Source organism: Gavialis gangeticus, unplaced genomic scaffold (assembly GCF_001723915.1).
Source record: "Gavialis gangeticus isolate Ggan-Ray unplaced genomic scaffold, GavGan_comp1, whole genome shotgun sequence".
Classification (NCBI taxonomy): Eukaryota; Metazoa; Chordata; order Crocodylia; family Gavialidae; genus Gavialis; species Gavialis gangeticus.
In genome coordinates, this window is record NW_017729034.1 from 82,342,502 (window position 1) to 82,359,492 (window position 16,991).

The window sequence follows — 16,991 nt, forward strand, 5'->3', positions numbered from 1 at the left end:
TCTGACTTTGCACTACTACCTGCTGCCATGCCTACCTCTCTTCCTGACTGATTTAGTTAGTATTGGCCGCTATGCCTGTGTTAAAAAAACTGTAGTGCAGTTATTTAATTACAGTATTTGTTTACTACTGAAAGGCACTTTTTCCAAGAAAAGCAGGAACTTACACACATTATATGCTTGATGAAGGGTGGAAAGAGAAAATTTTGCTCATTCTGGTACAAGGAGATTCAAAAAACAAAACAAAAAAAAAAAATAGGGGAGATGAAAGTTCTCGGGGAGATAGTGGGAAAGAAAACATTTTTTCCAAGTCACTGCAGTTACAAGCTTATTACTGAATATGAACTGAACAGCACCTTACGGTTAGCGAAAAAGTGAAACAGGCTGAATCCTAAGTCCTCCTATTGGTTGATGGACACTTGTTCACATTAAATTAGGACAAGTGGATGGACTGAACTAAATAATATCAAGAGAAATTTAAGATCAATTTTTTAATGTTTGTATATTAATAACAACAACAATGATGCACAAGTAAAAGCCCCCCCAAGCAAAAATAATAGCAACTGCTCCCAGCTAGACCGTAACTGCTCTGGGAACTGAAGAGTTCACAGCTGCAATAAAATGTGAAAATGTATTTTTCCCTACTCTGGCAGTCTTTTTAATGTCCCATGTGTTATAATTGTACCCTGACCTACTCAGCCAACTTTTATGTCAGCAGCTGTCACTTGTTAGTCATTGGTACAGGCAGGACTTTAAAACAAGGCATGTGTGTTACCTTGCAATGCTCATTAATGAGGTGGAGCAGCAGAGCTCCAGTTCTACCCAACGGGGTTTTGCCCAAGGGTCCAAATATGGCAAAATACCTCCTGTAAATGTGCACTGGAGACTGGACCAACTGCCTGACCACACCTGGATGAGGTGGTAAGTAACATGATGTTGCCTGATCCCACCAAAGCTTTGGTCTTCATTGAAGCAAGGCAGATTTGGGCTTTGCTACCTTTCATATGCCTCAGAGCAAATGTTTTTCTGCTACTCTGAAATCTGTACCATTTGACATACACTCCAGGCACCTTGAGTAGTTGTCTAAAGATTATATTTGGTTAATGTATCAGAGGATTATTTGGTGTCCAAAAGGGGCCCTGCACACATAGTTAAAGCGTCTTCCTTTGCTCAGGCTAAGTAACTGATACCAAGAACCATTTATGATAAAAGACAAAGAACAACCTTCATTTCCTCTTGAATAAGCTTTTTGTATTCCTGTATGTTATTCCACCCATACAAAACATTCAGAACATCTGCCAGGTACCACAACATTCACTCAAACTATCATGAACATTTTCAGCCTTGACACACTTACTGGCATACAAATCTGTTTTCTTCACGTATACTTATTTTGAAAAGTATTACATTTGCCCTTGATTTCTCTTTCATATATTTTTGAAGAAAACTGCCAATTTACATAGGGACAGCTAAGTCTTTCAAGAAAAGCAAAACAAAATAAATGTATGAGGGAAAACAGATCAGTGTTTTCCAAAATTTAAGGACCCAACTTTTTCATTACTTAAAAATATACACGCAAAATTGTACTGTGATGAGGCAGGGGGAACTTCAATGCAAGGAGGAAAAAAGATATCTAGGTTCTCAATCCTCCAATAAGCCTCATGCAAACACACACTCACAGTTTTAGGAATAGGTTGAACAAGAACCTTTATGGGATGGTTTGGACAGGGCTGATCCTAGCTTGAGCAGGGGGTTGGACTAGATGACCTCCAGAAGTTTGTTCTAACCCTACTTTTCTATGACTCTCTATAACTTTCTCAGTTCTCTGGCCTTACAATATCCAGTAAAGCAGATGAGAAAATCCCATATATACAGAGCCAAACAGAGACTAGACAACCTCCCCAAGGTTATACAGGAAAACGGTGGTAGAAACTAGAAAAAATCTAGGATTCTATGAATCCACTGAAGCTCTCCACCTAAACAGATGGGTCTGCTTATGAGGAGCTCATTAAAGATGAAATCCTAGGTTAACAGCAGCTTCAGTCTCTTTTATACACTGTATTGTCAGTGTGTGTATGTACATATATACGTGTGTACGTGTGTGTGTACACACACGTGAAGATTTTGTCAGGAAACATAGATACAAATGTTTTAATCCTCTGCAATGTACCAGGCTTTTGAGTGAATTGAAACCTCTGAGCACCTTCTTTGCAGCACTCTGAGAACACATGTAGGTATAAGAGGAGAAAAAATATTTTCAGAGAATTGGTACATTATAATACACATTTCTGTGTAAAAAAATCAACTGTGACTGAGCAATAAGTAATAGCATTGCTTCTGCCTCTTTGCAAAACTTGGATTTAAGGCTTTCTGGAAGTTACCCACATAACACAGCCAAATGCAAAATTAGACATCCAAGAACAATGAATCCAGGTCAGACCTCAAGAGTGAGAGACTTTATCCTGTAAAAAAACAATGGCTCTGAAGAGGATCCTTCTGGCCAAACAAGTCAAAGTGAGCGCTCAGTGCAATGATGCGGCCAAAACATTTAATACAGTGGTTCTCAGCCTTTTTAGATTCAAGGCACTCCTCCATAACTCGTCTAAATTTAGTAGCACCCTGGTTGAGAACCACTGTTATATGTTGCCTTGGTTTACCGCGGTGGTTCTTAACTGAGTGTTCCTCCTGGAAACAGAGGTGCATGGGGCAGTTCCACCCAGGGCTAGCACTGCAGCCTAGAGATTCACCTGTTTCTTGTGTTTCTCCAGGTTCCTGCACTACTACTAGGTAGAACTACCCCTCACAACTCTGTATACAGTATACAGAAAAGAACCACAGACATTCCCCCAAAGGGCTGAAGAAAAAGCCTGAATGGGAGGAACTGAAGAGTACAGTTTGTTAAGTTTCTTAAAAAGAAGATTGAGAAGTGACTAGATCACAACAGGCAAATACCTTAACAGCGAGAAAATACCAGCTATCAGAGGCTCTTTCATCTGGGAGAGAAATATGCAACGAGAACTGATGGGGAGAAACTGAATTAGAAGTTGGGCAAATTATCAGCAATAAGGGTGATTAATCACTAGAACAAACTACTGTAGAAATGGGAGATTCCCCATCTCCTATCAGCTGTAAATTAAGATGCAAACTAAGAAAATGCTTAACCAAAACATAAGCTATTGGTCTCAAAACATAGGAAACTGGATGAAATATCCCTGTGAGAGAAAAGAGTCAGTTGAGGACTGATAGTCTCTTTTGGACTTAACAATACCCAGTGGAACAGATGAGCAGATCTGGTTTTTACAGAGCCAGAGACTAGGCAACTTCCCCAACGTTACACTGGAAACTTGTGGTAGAAATGAGAAAGAATCTAGCTTTCCAGACTTCCAAGGCTGTCTGTTAGCCTTCTTTTTAAATGTGCTTCTCTCAAGATGGGAACTGTTGAGAGCACATCAGGTGCTGCTGTAGCTGCCTGCTGCATCCCTGTACAGACCGCTGAAGCAACTCAAAATGGCTGAATGCGAGAACGCTGACATTCCCTCCTCATCATGGATCATATTCAGTGTTCCCAGGTGCTCTGAAGCATATGGACAAGAGGTAGCTTTACAGCTTCATACCAGGAAAGATGTTTACTGTACAGGAACTTCCTACAGAGCAAGATCAGTTGTAGTGGAACTGAAAACCATTCTATCTCCCTAAACATCTTTCAAGTACACGTTAAATATTTCTATAGTTTAAAAGGGTGACTAAATCTAAGTCACTAGGCTTTAAAACAAAACGTCCCTGTATTATATTCTATAAATAATACATTTTTCCTTTACCTAACCCATGCAGATTACTTCCTACTCATCCTCCCCTATTTATTTTTCTAAAGCAGTGGTTCTCAACCACAGTGCCATTGCACCTTAGGGTACCTTGCAATCTTTTCAAGGGTCCCACAGGATGTCATGTAAGCTTAACACTGTTAAGTGTACAAACATGATTCACAAGATAAAACCAGAGATTTCAAATAGGAATCTATAGCGCAATAACCATTCTGACCTGTTGTGGTCTTCCTGAGTTCTTCATAACAGAAGAATTGCTCTATTATTTTCCTGTAGTCAAAAAAAAGGAATGAAAACTAAGAGCTGGAACTCTTCAAGGGCTGTGTCAAGTCAAATGAGGGGTGCCTCAAAGTCTAAAAACATTGAAAAATGCTCTTCTACAGGAATGAAAACATTTCAAGAAAAAAAATTGGATGTTTTCAGCCTAAAGCAGGGCCATAAAATAGCTTTATTCTTAGGATACCATGACAGTCTTCACAGCAAAATTGAAATTAAAATGTCTTTTAAAAATTTGCCTGAGGTCAGGGCTGTCCAAACTGGTGGTCCATGGGCCACATGCAACTCATAGGGGAATTAACTTATGATCTGTGTGCTCCCATCCAACTGCAGTTCCCCTCTTTGCTCCAGCTGCAGCTACATCTGGGGCCTCCAGGTATCACTTCCCTCCTCTAGCTTCCACCTTCTTCCCCAACTCTGGAGGGCAGGGCAGTCCAGGACGACACAGTCTGTGGTGCAGCAGGGGAGCCCATAACCAGGGAACTCCAGGGGCTCCCACATGCAAAGGGTAGCATTACCACCACTGTGTGTAAGGATCCTCCTGTTCTCACCCCCACGTGCCTGCAACTGCAGCTGCCGCTCACCCCTGTCACCGAATACCACTGATTTCCATCGCTGGCAGCAATCTGCAACAGTAAATTTGGCAGGAAGAAAAGCACTGGTTACAGTAGGGAGGCTGTGCTAAGTTCCTGGCTGCTGGTCATGCCGACACCTCCCCTCACAGTAGAGGTGGGGTGTAAGGTTGACATGAGGACTCCCCTTCTGGTGTCCCCTTTAAGCTGTGCTGCCATGGGCTGGATGAAAACTTTAAGCTAGGTACAGACATTCAAAAAGCCTAAGGCAGAATTGATCCAAGTTCTGCAGTTTTCTGCATGCGGTGTAGTTTAAATCAGTAGTGAACAGAACACACATTTGCCCTTGGTAGGGGTGGGGGTAAATCTTAGACTGGGTTTTGCCATTTTTAAACCAGTCTGTGTCTGCCAGACTTCTGTTCTCTTAGGGGTATAGACTGGTTTCTGACTACTTATATTGGTAAAAGTGTAATGTCTGTACCTGGCCTTAGAGGCTGAATTTGGCCCACATGCCATAGGTTGCTGACCCTGTTCTAACAGACTTTACAAAATAAAGCAGGCATACTTCAAGCATGGTTTGAAAAATCCTCTTGCCAATAGTTCATGGGAAAATGTCTTTGGCCATTTTGGCAAAGAGAGGGCTGGCACTCCAGGTTATGACTTTCTTCAGCAAAGTATTGCAGGTGTAAAATGCCAGGTATACATTTAAACTTATTACAAAATTTAAATGTTTAACTTCTATAAAATGTCATCTTTTATATAAAATCTATCTGTTCAAATTAAAAAAAATAGTGTAGGTGATGGAAACATGTTTGTGAATAATGAACTCTTACGCTAATAGCTTTTGAATCAGTTTTCACTATTGCTGCTAATCAGTTAAACTGACAAAAATTAAGTCAGTTTCTACCGTTACCGTTTGGGAGGCAGGCTGGCAGCCTGTGACAAAACTGATACAAGAATGGCTCTTTGTGCTCTGGCCTGCCTTTTAACCCCATTGATATGCAAAACTGAAAGTTTCTAAAAGTACTTCACAGTATACTCATTAATTCTGAATGGCCCTACACAGAGAAAAAAAGAAGTGTTCAGGCAAAGTAGGAGAGATTTCTTCACAGAAAGTACTGAAGATAGCATGCTCTCTTTCTAGTGTACATTTCCCAGGAGCTATGGACTGGGATGGAGGAAGAAAGCAAGCTTTGTTATCCCTTTCAGGAGATACAGGAAAGTATGAAACTGATAAACACCTCTACAATCCAGAGATCAGTGTGAAATACGGATCATTGGATGAAGGCAACACCACCACCCTAACAGGAATTCTTGAAGCCTACACCACAGTTTTGCTTTGGAGCCTTGCTTGGTATGCCATCCCTTTAACTAGTCACTGATCAATGTTTTCAAATCATGAATCAGAGCCATGTTCTGACTATCTTAGTTTCTTGGGAAATGCACAAGTTTTACATTCAGCCCCTTCAAGATTAGGTCAAATTAGAGGACGCATATTCCCCAGACAATCCTGGCTAAACTATTGTCTAGAGACAGATTATAGATACAAAGAAAGGCTTTGAATGAAGTCTAGCTGAAATATTTTTACAAAACAGTACCATTAATATTGAATATTGAATCTCTTTCTTATAATGAATCAACTCTCCAGGCAATGGAAAAACATGCATTGGTATCTGATGTTAGTGTCTGAATCCCAAACCTTGATAATGCAGAAGATCTCTAAATAAAAGAACAATGTCTGGGGAACAGAAAGAACCTCTCAAACTATTTTACAATGAGCTCAATTGCTACAGGCCATCACTGAAACTACAATCAGATATGTGACTTAATACTTCATATTTAATTTACAAAATAGATTCTTTAGTAAAAAAAAATATAAAACCCAATCAAATAAAAACTAATGGTCACTCATTTATAAAGACGTGCCAATAAAATGACCTTTAAACCCACTGCATATGTGCAAATACTACTTAAACACAATTGGAATATAAAGAAACCTACAGTTTTCAGTTTTACACTGGTTGCAACAAAGCCATCTTTGGAAGCAAGGAAGAATTTTTTAGAGTAGAATTTATTTTCACATAAAATTATACTGGACAAGTGGCAAGGAGAAACATTTCAGGGGATGAGATTTCATCCTATGTGAATACAAAACAAGTGGCACTTATACCTATGCTGTAAAAATATACCATACTCTCTGACTAGATGGAATTTGGTTGGGAAAGAGTCATATACTTGTCTTGCCCCTAATATCTAATATTTTGTACTGTCTTTGAAAAATCAATGTAACAAGTCCTCTTCTGTCCCCCAGATATTCCATTTACCTGCTCCTGTATTTTGGGAGGGAAAGTAGAGTGAAGCTAGAGCGAAGAGGCAAGGCTGCATTCTAGGACCTTTATTTTTTAAAATGCAAAGGCTGACCATATAAAATGGAACCCACACAGACCAAATTACTCAGAAGGTAAGAATGCTTGTATCTTAAGATGTATAAACATTGAAACAAAGCAGTATCAGTGGAACTAGTGCTTTCAGTGCTGATGGTGTTTTTAGCTTCTGAAATTTAATTCAAAAAAATATTTTGAAGACTCAGTATTTTGTACTGTATCCTATACCTGTGCCTGCAGCCAGGGGTTGATATGGTGGGGAAAGGAGGGGTGGTCTGGTGCACTTGCACCCTACTTTGATTCCTGCTCCACCCAAAATTTAAAAAAAATAACTGCCTAATGGCAGCAGCAGCATTTCTAGTCAGGTAGTGCTGAGGAAGTCAATTGACTTCATGGCTCACTAAATGTAACTGATCCCTTCTAAATTTTTCATTCCATGGGTGTTAACAACCCTCTCCTTTTTATTGGTCCTGATGTTCCACCAATCAAGCTACCCTTTCTTTTTGCAATTCTGCTGTCTGTTAACAGGTCCTATTAATGAAATCCCTATTTCATAGCCCTGCAAATTGATTTTTAACTCATGCCAATGAAGTTATATTTGTTTTTACTTCAATCTTAAACTGAATATACAATGCTAAGCCCCTAGCAGATACATAAAGCTTCTAGTTTATTTTAACTGGAGAAAAAGGTGCTTTTTTTTTTATATGTGATGATGATGCACCTCATTCTGTACAGCCCCCTTTTAAAAAAAAATCTAGATCTGCTCCTGTCTGCAGCCATAGCTTCAAAGTACATGCAACAATATTAGTTATTAGTTTAATAAACTGAATATTGGGAAGCTCTGGCAAAGATCTTTGTAGAAGATTAAGGTACTGATATGCGATATGGTACTATTTCTTCTAAATTAGTTCTTCAGTGCCAATACTTCACATGGGTTAAGTACAGACAGTCAAAAAGCCTGAGGCAATCTTTGCAGGTTAGTCTAAAATGTGTAGACTGAACTGATAATCAAGTGAACAGACATTCAACTTTTGATTCTGGAAATGTAACCACATGCTTGCAGTGGTCCAGGCCAGAAGCCTGGGGGGCACTAGGGCATACTTGGCTGGAGCAGACAGCTCGGGCCAAGACTAACCCACCCACTTTGTGGGGGAGGGAAAGTGGTGCAGGAGATGCAAAACATCCTGGGATACTGGAGGACTTTGAGTTAACTTGAATCTGGAGGGGATCTGGGACAGAAGTTCAGTAAACTGATTTAAGTTAAATCAGTTAAGTCTGATACTACATCCCTCCAGGTTGATCTTAAATTGTTTTCAGCCATTTTGAAAGCAATTTATGTGCACCGAACTTCTGTTGTGTTACAAATTTGAACCAGTTTCTGATCACTTCTGCTGGTTTGTCTGTAATTTCTGTCTCTAGCCATGGTGTTAAGGACACAGTTGCTTGACACGTTTTCAAATAGAAGATAAAAATCAGGGCACATGACCAAGGTACTGGAGTTAAATGAGGGTGGGGCTTTACAGTATGTTAGCTTCATTGTAATGTCTGCCAAGGTGCCTGCTCCTCCTATGTAGTAAATAAATTTAATCCATCATCACGTACTCAGTAAGAGAAGTTTTGTTTGCTTACTACAGGGAAAGAACATGTTTATGCGCTGTTACCATACTGATGCACTGCAAAGTGGTGTCTCTTTTACTGCACAGGAAGTAGTGAGCCCATTCTGTGGAATCTTGGCCTCTTGTATTCATTTAAACAGCAGAGGCACCAACCTCTGTGTCCTAAATCTATACTAAATTTGGGTAGTACATTCTACCTTTCTCAAATTCCCCACTAGTTTTCCACAAATAGGGTACTTCTTCACACACTCTCCTACAAAACAGTTCTCTAGTGTTGTTGTATACTTCTTAATAATTGCTGTATTTTACACTAGAAGTGGCTGTAGGTCATTCATTTATTCATTCATTCAATTTACATGGTGCCCTCCGTAAAATTGGCTCAAGACCGCTTACAAAACCCCGCCCAAGATAAATTGTAGAAACAGAGAGAATCATAGAAAATTAAGGTTGGAAGGGACCTCAGGAGGTCATTTAAGCCAACCCACCTGCTCAAAGCAGGACCATCACCAAAGAAATCATCCCAGCCAAAGCTTTGTCTAGCCGGGTTTTGAAAACCTCCAGGGATGGAGCTTCCACCACCTCCCTGGGTAACCTGTTCCAGCATTTTACTACTCTCCTAATGAGAAAATTCTTCGTAATATCTAACATACATAAACTTCCCATGCTGCAACTTGAGACCGTTGTGCCTTCTTCTGTCATCTGCCACCACTGAGAACAGTTTAGCTCCACCCTCTTTCAAACCCTCCTTTAGGTAGTTGAAGTTAAATCCCCTCTCAGTCTCCTCTTCTTTAGACTAAATAAGCCCAGTTCCCTCAGCCTGTCCTCATAAGTCATGTCCCCCAACCCCCTCATCCTTTGTTGCCCTCCACTGGACTCTCCCTAATTTGTCCACATCCTTTCTGTAGTGGGGGGTCCAAAACTAAGCACAGTACTCTAGATATGGCCTCATCAGTGCTGAACAGAAGGGAATAATCACTTCCCTTGACCTACTGGCAACACACACCAATGCAGCCCAGTACGCCATTAGCTTTCTTGGCAATAAGGGCATACTGCTGGCTCATATTCAGCTTATTGTCCACTGTAACCCCCAGGTCCTTTTCTGCAGAACTACTGCTTAGCCAGTCAAACCCCAGAAAAGTGCAGAACTCTGCACTTGTCCTTGCTGAACCTCATGAAATTCCTTTTGACCCAATCCTCCAATTTGTGTAGATCAGTCTGAATCCTAGCCCTACTCTTCAATGTATCTACTAGTTCCCCCGGCTTGGTGTCATCTGCAAACTTGCTGAGGGTGCATTCTATGCCATCTTCCAGGTTGTTGATGAAGATATTGAACAAAACCAGCTCCAGGACCAATCTCTGGGGTACTCCTCTTGATACCAGCTCCCAACTAGACCTTGAGCCATTGATTACTACTCCAAGCCTGATGCTCCAGCCAGTTTTCTATCCACACTACAGTCCATTCATCCAGCCCAAACTTCCTTAGCTTGCCTGGGGAATGTTGTGGGATACTGTATCAGAAGCCTTGCTAAAGTCAAGGTAAACCACATCCACTGGTTTCCCCACAACCACAGAGCCAGTTATCTCATCATAGAAGGCAACCAGGTTAGTCAGGCATGACTTGCCCCTGGTGAATCAATGCCAACTGTTCCTAATTATCTTCTCCTCCAAGTGCTTAGAAATGGATTCCTTAAGGATCTGCTCCATGATTTTTCCAGGGACAGAGGTGAGGCTGACTGGTTTGTAGCTCCCTAGATCCTCCTTTTTCCCTTTCTTAAATATAGGCAATATGTTTGTCCTTTTCCAATCATCTGAGACCTCTCCTGATCACCATGAGTTTTCAAAGACGATAGCCAACGATTCTGCAATCACATCAGCCAACTCCATCAACACCCTTGGGTACATCCCATCCAGCCCCATGGGCTTGTTCATGTCCAGCTTTTCTAAGTAGTCCCTAACCTGTTCTTTTACCACTAACGGCTACTAAACCCCTCCCCAAACTGTGCTGCTTGGACCAGTAGTTTGAAAGCTGACCTTGCCTGTGAAGGTTGAGGCAAAAAAGGCATTGAGCATTTCAGCCTTTCCTACATACTCTGTCATAAGGTTTCCTCCCCCATTCAGTAAGAGACCCACACTTTCCCTGATTTTCCGCTTGCTACCGATATACTTGTAGAAACCCTTCTTGTTTAGAATATTTAAATACGACAGCATGTGATAAAACAAATGAGAATATGTTGAATAAATTCAACTGCTAGTATCGGAGTAACTGACTTCAGGATTATGAGACCATTGGAGGCAGAGGGGAAGGATGTTTAGAGATCCCTTCAAATGATCACATGTAGGGGACCTTTGATTCATTCTGGTGCTGACAGCTCAGAGTAAATAATATTCTTCTACTTCTACACATTGATACTGTTAAAGCATTTTTATTAAATATCTAACGCACTGAAACTGTGTCCCCACATGCAGGGGTGTGCACTTGTAGTGGCACAAAAAGGCTGCTACTTTTTGCTGCTGCACATGCCCCTACATGTGGGTTGTGGTGCAGGGCCAAATGTCCCGCTAAGAGCAGATTGCTCCTTCTCAACTTCTCCCAGCTCCTGGAATGTTGGAGGAGCCAAGGTAGACCTAGAGGAGGCAAGTCACCCTCACCAGCAGCCAGAGCATCTCTCTGGAGAACCCAGCTTCCACTTGTGCTCCTGTGCACATGCACTGTGCTGCTTTTTTTGTTGTGGGGTTTTTGGGGGGGTTTTTTTGATACTGGGAGTTACCAATGTCAAATTTTGGTTCCATGCTGCAAATTTGCAGCATGGTGCACAGTTGCATGTGCACTGCATGTAGTTTGCAGCATCTCAAACAGGTTTGAGGCACTACAAATCATATGTGCATGCTCATCTGGATGTACTGTGAAGTACTGAAATAGTACTTTTTCCTTCCTGCCATGTGATGTACGATGTGTGATAAACAAGATGTCACTCACAATCAGGAATGTAAAAATCACAAATCACACATGGTAAAGACTGTGAAGATTAAAAGAACAGTGCAATTCTTTAAATGGGTGTTTACTGACAGGGCTCTGAGAAATCCCCAGCTTCTGAAGACTTTTTTATCAAATTTATTTCAGATTAGAGTGGTTAATATTTTTTCCCAAGGATTTATTAAATACTTTGGGTATTCTAAAGGATGATAGCATCTGACAAAAGTAGGCTGTTGCCTATGAAAACGGTTGCCCCTCTGAGCCAGTTAGTTTCTGAGGCACCATCTTGCTCTGCCTTCTGCCTGAAGGATGAAGGAGTATATTACAAATATATTAATATAAAATCATTAGACCAAATGCATAAAAACAATGAAGTCAGTGGAATTGAATTTGGCCCATTATCACATATGGTACGTTGGCAATAGGTACATGACAGCATACATACCAGTTTATATAACCTCTTGTTCCAAGCATTTGCATTTTAAAAGGTAGAAGTTAATAAGTAATACATGGTTTGGGCTACCATAAAGAAGGGTAAGTCAATTGGAAATCTAACAAATTCCATTTATACAAGAGAATATACTAGTATATAACTTTTTGAGCTGGAAAGGGTATAAACCAAGATAACCTCTGTAGGCAAAAGCAGGCAACAGCATGCCAATTATTAAAAACAAACTGTTCATGCACATTATATAGCAAAAGTCTCAATTTTAACCATACTTGAGGCTCTCCAAGATTTAAAAACAAAATCAGCAATAACAAACAGTCATTTGAAAATGAAGGTGGTAAAAAATTCTGTAATGCAGTTCACAAAAACAAAGAATAAAGCTTTGTAAATGACAAAGCAGCTTACCTTGAGAAGTTGAGGAAATGAACGTGTCTAGTGAATAAATAGGGTTGTTCAGCAATGCTTATATTTTTAATCAGTTCCATCTAAAAGAAATATTAACAAGATTAACATAAATATAAGTATACCAAGTCAATTTTTTATTAGAAACATAGTCCTCAAACAATATATAACCATTTAGTTTCCAAGTCCAAAACCTACTATAAACAAACAAACAAACAAACAAACAAACAAACAAACAAATAAATAAAGCTGCCTGTATAATCCAGGTAATTCTGTGACTACTCTTTTTGCCCATGTACGGTGAGTAAATGTACACAGGTCAATCATGTTGTCTAAGCTTCCACCTTAACACTGCAAATCTAGGTTGAAATTATCATACAGCCAGGAGTTCACTTGCTTCCAAAAGTTAATATTTGCTTTATTTTTAAATTAAAAACCCTTGCTCTGTTCAAATCCCGAATTCTGCAAATGGTTTGTATCCTTAAAAATAGCTTAAACACTGACTCTGGCAACTGCATTTCCAAAACCCAGTGTGCATCAGAAAGTGTGGCTGAAGCCATAACAGTTTTTACATAATGATAATAGTTCCTGTCATTGTTCAATTGCTATGGATGGAAGTCTGGTCATCTATACAAGCAAACGTTTACCATTTCTCTTTTACATGTCATATTAAGAATGTGACTGTCATTTATACTTCATACAAAATCCTTTTCAAAAGCTGGTGCCAAGTTTTAATTCTTTTAACCTACTTGCAGTCAAAACATTTTAGTACAAATTTTTAAGAACTGTCTCATTTTTTATTTGCATTATTAAAGATAATTAAAATGTTAACATAAAAAACAGCTGAGATTAAAAACGGTAAATGCATGGGGGGGGGTGTACATCCGTGTGTGCACAGACATCTATCTTTTATAGCATTCTGGAACATACTAGGGCCTGAAAGTGTTAAATGGAATATGTACCAAAAATTCCAAGCATTCTTGTTGCTCTGACTTCCTGACTTCTACTCTCCTCAGATTTTACTTGGCTGCATCTGTACTGTTCTCTAATACAAGCTACAATAGAGAATAAACAACATTGAACATGACAGCATTTGAAGAGCACAGAAATTAAACTGATACATTTTACAAACTGTGCAGAAACTGGAAAAAATTCATAGTTTAAAGAGAAGCAATAAAGCCAAACCAATTGCTTGATAAAATTTGGATAACTACGCAAGCTAAAAACAAGTAAAAGCAAAATAGAGACATACAATCTATTATTTAACGATTTAACTATGAATTATCCTACTAAAATCTGACAGAACTTAATAGAAAGTGAGCTCCATAGGGAGAGACATAATTTATATTAAATGAGACAGTTTGAAAGCCATGTAAGAAATGTTAGTGCTTCCTATTATATTCTATAAGACTTTTCAATGAGCAAAGCCGGCTACCCACCTTATTTTAACAACAAGGGGCAAAGGGTAAAAAAACCAACCCTTTCCACTACTGGGATGATAACTTCGGAAGGACCCAAACTATACAGAACTATGTCAGGCTGGAGAAATTTACCTTAGTGTGGAAAATCTACTTTGGCTACCCAATCCCCATTTTGATCTCTTGACACTGTCACTGGTTTTCCTTTATGTATCACAGTTCATTGCTACTTCTCAATTCTGTTTTTCATTTGTAATTTTGGATTTTTCTAAAGATTTTTATCATGACTGCATCTTTAAGTCATACTAAGCCTTTCCATCCTGGGGGATGGAATTAAAAAGCAACTGGATTTTCATAGTTTAGGGGTGCATCCACCTGTGCATCCACCTGTGCCATTAATGCACATACATAAACTCTAGAGTTTTTTTGCTCCCAGGCATACCATTTGAATGGGCTGGCAGGGGACCCAGTGGGGTGTGTGTGTCGGGGGGAGGGGTCAGCCTCAAGGCTGCTCTGACCAGGCTCCATGTGCTGCGCAGGGGCTGGCTGAGGCATAAGGTGCTTCAACACACCGGGTGCCTGATGACTAGCCCCACACTGAAGCACCCTGTATCCCAGACAGCTGGGGCAGGGTCTACACGTGTGTTGCTGCATACCAAAAAACTCTGCAGCAGGGGAGTTCTTGTATTTACAAGTACTCACCTGCTCTGGAGCTTATTAGTTTTATGCGCCCTGATAGGGGTGTACGTGTAGACAGGGAGACATTTACTATGCAGTTAATTAGTCAACTATTCAGTAAACATCTTATGTAGATGTGGCCTATCAGACATATGCCTCTCTATCCCTGTGATCAACAATAGATGCTCTCCCCAGTGTGTGTGAGGGCCAGTGATGTAGTCATGAACTTGTCTCCACCCTGTTAGGCATGCACCTCTACTGGTAGACTGTCACTGTCACACTTGCTCCAGCATGTGAAAGATCAGGGTTATTTCTTCTGGATTAGGTCTATAAATATTATGCACTCTAGGGAAGAGGAGAAAAAAAGAGAGGGGTTTGAAAAACAAAAAGTTAATGGGATGTGGCAACACAAAGGCAGAAGATACCCTGTGATAAAGCAGAGAAACAGGTCTATTGCTGAGGTCCCAATCTCCCACCAATTCTTATATGGCATAAAAGTTAATTGTAATAACAAAGGCAATTCTTGAAGTAATTCTGCAAAGTCATATGAAAATACAGTAACTCCCCTGACTGAACAGTATATGCTACCTTTTCCTAACAAACTACAGGCTGGAAACAAACCACAGTGATTTTAAGTAGCCATCCTAATTAATCTCTGGATTGCTTAAACCAAATATAAATAGCTTCTTCTACAACTCCCACAGTACAGTATTTCAAAGACTAACAGAGACACTTGCACACAATCTGGGCAAAAGAATATAAAGAACTAGATTAGATTGCACAGGGGAGCACAGAACACTCATTTTCCAGCAAAAGTTACTGTTGCCAAACAAATGTCAGCATCTTGAATTTGCTGAATAGGTGGCGGCTGTGTTTGAAGATCCTCATTAAGAGGCTCCCTTAGCTTCAAGCAAGGACTAGAAGAGAGGTTACAATGGCTGAATCTCAGGTGGCACTTCTTTAAAAAAAAACTGTATTGTAGGAAAAATGAACCTGTTGGCACTATATACTTTATGGTATATTTTAACTGCTTCATTTCACTTGCATGAACATGTGGCATAGGGAAGTCATTCACTACTGATGAATATTCACTTCACCACAACATGGTGCTGAAACAGTTCTTGATGGAATGTGTTAAAGCATAAATATGCACACATCCGTCTTGTAAAAATATATTACATGTGTCTTATATTAACATGCGTCTGTCTCTCTTACCAGCACCAGTTTGCTAGGGTTACCATATATCCAGTTTTTCCTGGACATGCCCTCTTTTTTGGCCCCCATGTCCTTGTGTCCAGGCAGGTTTTTAAAATTGGAGTACATGTCCAGGTTTTTGCTTTGCCTCTGCTTTCCCAGGCACTAGCAGCTTGGCTGCTTGGGGCTGGGAGCAATGGAGAAGGTGACTGGCTGTCAGGTGTCACGTGCTCTGTGTGCAGGCCCTGGCAAGCTGCTCCCAGGTAAGAGACACAGAGCATGTGTGTGTGCACACACATGCAAGCACACACCCAGGAGCTGTGTGGGCAGCAGGGCTGGGGGGGCAGGGTGCTTTGGGTCGGCAGTGAGGGGCACTAGCAGGGGTGGGGGGCAGGGGCTTAGGAGTGAGGGACAGAGGAAAGTCACAGGCATATCACTGCCTTCCCCATCATATACCCTTCCCTGCTCTTCCTACCCCCTCTGCTCCCCACCACCACAGGTGTCCTCCTTTTTGATACTGGAAATACAGTAACCCTACAGTTTGCCAACATAGCTTTCATGTCAGGGCACAACTCCAGAATTTGATTTCAGTGCCAGTCCTGGCTCAGGTTAAGTCTTGGGACTGGCTTAACTGAGGCTGGCATGGGTCAGGAACAAAATAAACTTGGAGAGCTCTGTGACAGTATTTGACTGCACAGTCTGACTTTATACAACACCTGCAACCACACTCAATTTCTAGAATGACGTTTCAGAACTCTTATGTCCAACTCGATGTCCAAAACTTGTGGCTGTATTTTCCATTGCCTCAATCCAATTCCACTTTGATGACTTGATTTCAACTTCAAGGCAAAATATGCTGGGTCAGAAAGGCTGGCAGCCTGACCCTCTTCTCAGGCAACTGTGGTTGCTCCCTACTGTGTAAAACATCTCTCTCATCCAAAATAAAGGCCTATCTTTTCTCAGGAAGAGGCAAGAAAAGAGTCAGTAGAGATTGATACTTAGGCTGCATACACTAATTCAAATAAACCAGGACACTTCTCCCAGGTTTGTTTTTTTGAGAGAAAAACTGACCTGTACAGAAATTCAGAGAGAGAAGCAGAGAGCTTGTAGTGAGGATGCTGGGCAGTCAGGGGCCCCGAAAGCATGCAACCAAGCAGAGAGCTTTGCAAGGGGGGTTTCTTTTGGGGTTTTTTTTTTTTTTTTTTTTTTTA

General features: G+C 40.6%; 1 protein-coding gene across 1 annotated transcript in view; it reads right to left on the minus strand.

The window, feature by feature from the left end:
• The window catches only part of UST (uronyl 2-sulfotransferase), a 388,259-nt gene that overhangs the window by 193,570 nt on the left and 177,698 nt on the right, over positions 1–16,991 (minus strand). The window contains exon 5 of the mRNA XM_019526747.1: positions 12,494–12,573. Within this exon, the coding sequence (XP_019382292.1) occupies positions 12,494–12,573 (80 nt within the window). The remainder of the gene's footprint in view (positions 1–12,493; positions 12,574–16,991) is intronic.